This window comes from Calidris pugnax, unplaced genomic scaffold (genome assembly GCF_001431845.1).
Source record: "Calidris pugnax isolate Ruff unplaced genomic scaffold, ASM143184v1 scaffold742, whole genome shotgun sequence".
Taxonomy (NCBI): domain Eukaryota; kingdom Metazoa; phylum Chordata; class Aves; order Charadriiformes; family Scolopacidae; genus Calidris; species Calidris pugnax.
In genome coordinates this window covers 21,854-25,583 of record NW_015091410.1, presented here as the reverse complement: position 1 = coordinate 25,583, position 3,730 = coordinate 21,854, and the positions used below count along the sequence as shown (strand labels likewise).

Sequence of the window (3,730 nt, the reverse complement as noted above, 5' to 3'; positions counted from 1 at the left end):
GGCCTCCCAGTGCAGTCCCAGTGCCCCCCAGTGCTAACCCCGTGTGACCCAATGCCAGCCCAGTTCCATCCCAGTCCCATCCCAATCTCATCCCAGTCTCACCCCAGTCCCATCCCAGTCCCATCCCAATCTCTTCCCAGTCCCATCCCCTTCCCATTCCCATCCCAGTCGCATCCCAGTTCCCTCCCATTCCCAGTCCCATCCCAGTCCCATCCCCTTCCCAGTCCCATCCCATTCCCATCCCAGTCCCATCCCATTCCCATCCCAGTTCCACCCCACTCCCATCCCAGTTCCATCCCAGTCCCACTCTCATCCCAGTTCCCTCCCAGTCCTGTCCCATTCCAATCCCAGTCCCACCCCCTTCCCAGTCCTGTCCCAGTTCCACCCCAGTCTGTCCCAGTCCCATTCCAGTCTCATCCCAGTCCCATCCCAGTCCCGTCCCAGTTCCCTCCCAGTCCCACCCCAGTGCTCCCTGTATCTCCCAGTTCCCTCCCAGTAACCCCCAGTTCCTTCCCAGTCCCATCCCAGTCCTCCCAGTACCCCCCCCACAAAGGCCACCCCACCCCCGGGTGACACTCCAGATCCTTTATTGCCGCCCTCCCGGCGCTAACGAGCTCCCCCAAGGTGGTGGCCACCAGGCGCCTTCGTTAGGCCCCAACGAGGCGGCCGCCATCACGGACCATGGCGTGGAGATGCCACCAACCACCCACCCCGTCCCCTGAGCCCCCAAAGTGTCCCCAGGGCCATCTCCAAGGGTCCTACAGCCACACACCAGGTTCAACCACAGCCTGGTGGCACCACATTGTGCTCCCAACCTCCTTTGCTAGGTCCTGATGGTGACACCATGACAATGGACCATGGTATGGTGCCCATCTCTTCCTGGTGAGCACCCACCATCCACCTCTGAACCTCCTACGGGCCACAAACCAGGTTCAACCACAGCCTGGTGGCACCATCTTGTGCTCCTGAGCCCCTTCGTTAGGTCCTGATGGTGACACCATGACGATGGACCATGGTATGGAGATGCTGGTGCCCATCTCTTCCTGGTGAGCGCCCACCGTCCACCTCCGAGCCTCCTACGGGCCACACACCAGGTTCAACCACAGCCTGGTGGCACCACATTGTGCTCCCAACCTCCTTTGCTAGGTCCTGATGGTGACACCATGACAATGGACCATGGTATGGTGCCCATCTCTTCCTGGTGAGCACCCACCATCCACCTCTGAACCTCCTACGGGCCACAAACCAGGTTCAACCACAGCCTGGTGGCACCATCTTGTGCTCCTGAGCCCCTTCGTTAGGTCCTGATGGTGACACCATGACGATGGACCATGGTATGGAGATGCTGGTGCCCATCTCTTCCTGGTGAGCGCCCACCGTCCATCTCTGAACCTCCTACAGGCCACAAACCAGGTTCAACCACAGCGTGGTGGCACCACGTCATGCTCCCAACCTCCTTCACTGGGTCCTGGTGGTGACACCACGACGATGGAGCCCACCACGGAGATGCCGGTGCCCATCTCTTCCTGGCGAGAGCCCCCCCAAGCCCCGCTACGGGCCGCAGGCCGGGTCCCCGTCGGGGTGGACCTTCAGGTGGCGGGTGAACTGGGGCTTGTAGCGGAAGCGCTTGCCGCAGCGGCCGCAGCCATAGGGCTTCTCCCCGGTGTGGATGCGCTGGTGCTTGACCAGGTTGGAGCTGACGCAGAAGCTCTTGCCGCAGGCCCCGCAGCGGAAAGGTCTCTCCCCGGTGTGGGTCCTCTGGTGCTCGATGAGGGTGGAGCTCTGCCCGAAGCTCTTCCCGCACTCCCCGCAGCGGTAGGGCCTCTCCCCGGTGTGGGTCCTCTGGTGGGAGGCCAGGTGGGTCTTCTTCTTGAAGCGCTTGCCGCACTGGCCGCAGGAGAAGGGCTTCTCCCCGGTGTGGGTCCTCTCGTGCTTGACCAGGTTGGAGCTGAGGCTGAAGGTCTTGCCGCAGCGGCCGCAGCCGTAGGGCTTCTCCCCGGTGTGGGTCCGGAGGTGCTTGACCAGGTTGGAGGTCCGGCCGAAGGTCTTGCCGCACTCGGGGCAGGCGTAAGGGGTCTCGCCCGTGTGGGTCCGGCGGTGCTCGGTCAAGGTGGAGCTCCTGCTGAAGGCGCGGGCGCAGACGGGGCAGGCGTAGGGCTTCTCCCCGGTGTGGGTCCGGAGGTGCTCGGCCAAGGTGGAGCTCCTGCTGAAGCTCTTCTGGCACTGGCCGCAGGTGAAGGGCCTCTCCCCGGTGTGGGTCCGCTGGTGCTCGATGAGGTTGGAGCTCTGCCCGAAGGTCTTGCCGCACTCGGTGCAGCGGTAGGGCTTGGGGGGCCTCCCGCCCCCCTCCAGCAGGCCCAGCAGGTTGATGAAGCCCCGGGGGCGACCACCGCCGCGGGCCGGCGCCGTCCCACCTGGGAGAGGGGAGAGGAACATCTTTGGGTCACCATGGAGGGATGTTCCTCAAGGATGAACATCTCCTGGGGGTCATTGTGGAACCACAGAGTGACGTTCCTTGAGGAAGAACATCTCCTGGGGGTCACTGTGCAACCACGGAGGGATGTTCCTCAAAGAAGAACATCTCCTGTGGGTCATTGTGGGTGGTCCTTGAAGGAAAACATCTCCTGTGGGTCATTGTGGAACCAAAGAGGGATGGTCCTTGAGGAAGAACATCTCCTGGGGGTCACTGTGCAACCACGGAGGGATGTTCCTTGAAGAAGAACATCTCCTGTGGGTCATTGTGGAGCCACGGAGGGATGTTCCTTGAAGAAGAACATCTCCTGTGGGTCATTGTGGAGCCACGGAGGGATGTTCCTTGAAGAAGAACATCTCCTGTGGGTCATTGTGGAGCCACGGAGGGATGTTCCTTGAAGAAGAACATCTCCTGTGGGTCATTGTGGAGCCACGGAGGGATGTTCCTTGAAGAAGAACATCTCCTGTGGGTCATTGTGGAGCCACGGAGGGATGTTCCTTGAAGAAGAACATCTCCTGGGGGTCACTGTGGAACCACGGAGGAATGTTCCTCAAAGAAGAATATCTCCTGTGGGTCACTGTGCGACCACGGAGGGACGGTCCACACAGGAGAACATCCCCCAGGAGGTTCTTTGCCCCCCCCAGAGCTCTATTCCTCCCCCCGACCCACATTTTCCCCATTTTCTTGGGTTTTTCCCCCCAAAAAGACCATCCCACCAGGATTGTCCCCGTGTCCCCTCACCTGCAGGGGTGGCCGTGGGGACGTCCCCGTCGCCCCTCTCCTGGGGGGGACGCGGCTCCTCCCCCGGCTCCATGGCAGCGGCTGCGGGGCAAAAATGGGGGGAAAAAAGGCAATAAATGACAGGCAAAAATGGGGGAAAAAAGGCAATAAATTAGAAAAAAAAAAAAACACCACCAAAATCAACGTTTGCCTCATGTTTTTCACCAAAATCAGGTGGTTTTTCCTCACAGAAGAACATCTCCTGTGGGTCACTGTGCAACCACGGAGGGATGGTCCATGCAGGAGAACATCCCCCAGAAGGTTCTTTGCCCCCCCCCGAGCTCTATTCCTCCCCCCGACCCACATTTTCCCCATTTTCTTGGGTTTTTCCCCCCAAAAAGACCATCCCACCAGGATTGTCCCCGTGTCCCCTCACCTGCAGGGGTGGCCGTGGGGACGTCCCCGTCGCCCCTCTCCTGGGGGGGACGCGGCTCCTCCCCCGGCTCCATGGCGGCGGCTGCGGGGCAAAAATGGGGG

General features: G+C 61.2%; 2 protein-coding genes across 3 annotated transcripts in view; both read right to left on the bottom strand.

The window, feature by feature from the left end:
- Nucleotides 1-1,520, bottom strand: part of KAT8 (K(lysine) acetyltransferase 8) — a 21,474-nt gene extending 19,954 nt beyond the window's left edge. The window contains exons 1-2 of the mRNA XM_014961489.1: nucleotides 1,437-1,520; nucleotides 954-1,076 (exon numbers count right to left, since the gene is read on the bottom strand). Coding sequence (XP_014816975.1) covers nucleotides 954-1,076; nucleotides 1,437-1,520 — 207 coding nt within the window. The remainder of the gene's footprint in view (nucleotides 1-953; nucleotides 1,077-1,436) is intronic.
- Nucleotides 1,108-3,730, bottom strand: part of LOC106899609 (zinc finger protein 239-like) — a 17,534-nt gene continuing 14,911 nt past the window's right edge. Inside the window, exons 1-2 of one of the 2 annotated variants that reach the window (XM_014961491.1) lie at nucleotides 3,215-3,330; nucleotides 1,108-2,414 (exon numbers count right to left, since the gene is read on the bottom strand). In XM_014961491.1, the coding sequence (XP_014816977.1) occupies nucleotides 1,552-2,414; nucleotides 3,215-3,287 (936 nt within the window). In that variant the 5' untranslated portion in view covers nucleotides 3,288-3,330 and the 3' untranslated portion in view covers nucleotides 1,108-1,551. Of the gene's footprint in view, nucleotides 2,415-3,214; nucleotides 3,331-3,730 lie in introns of those variants that run through there. The other variant, XM_014961492.1, reaches the window with a different exon arrangement.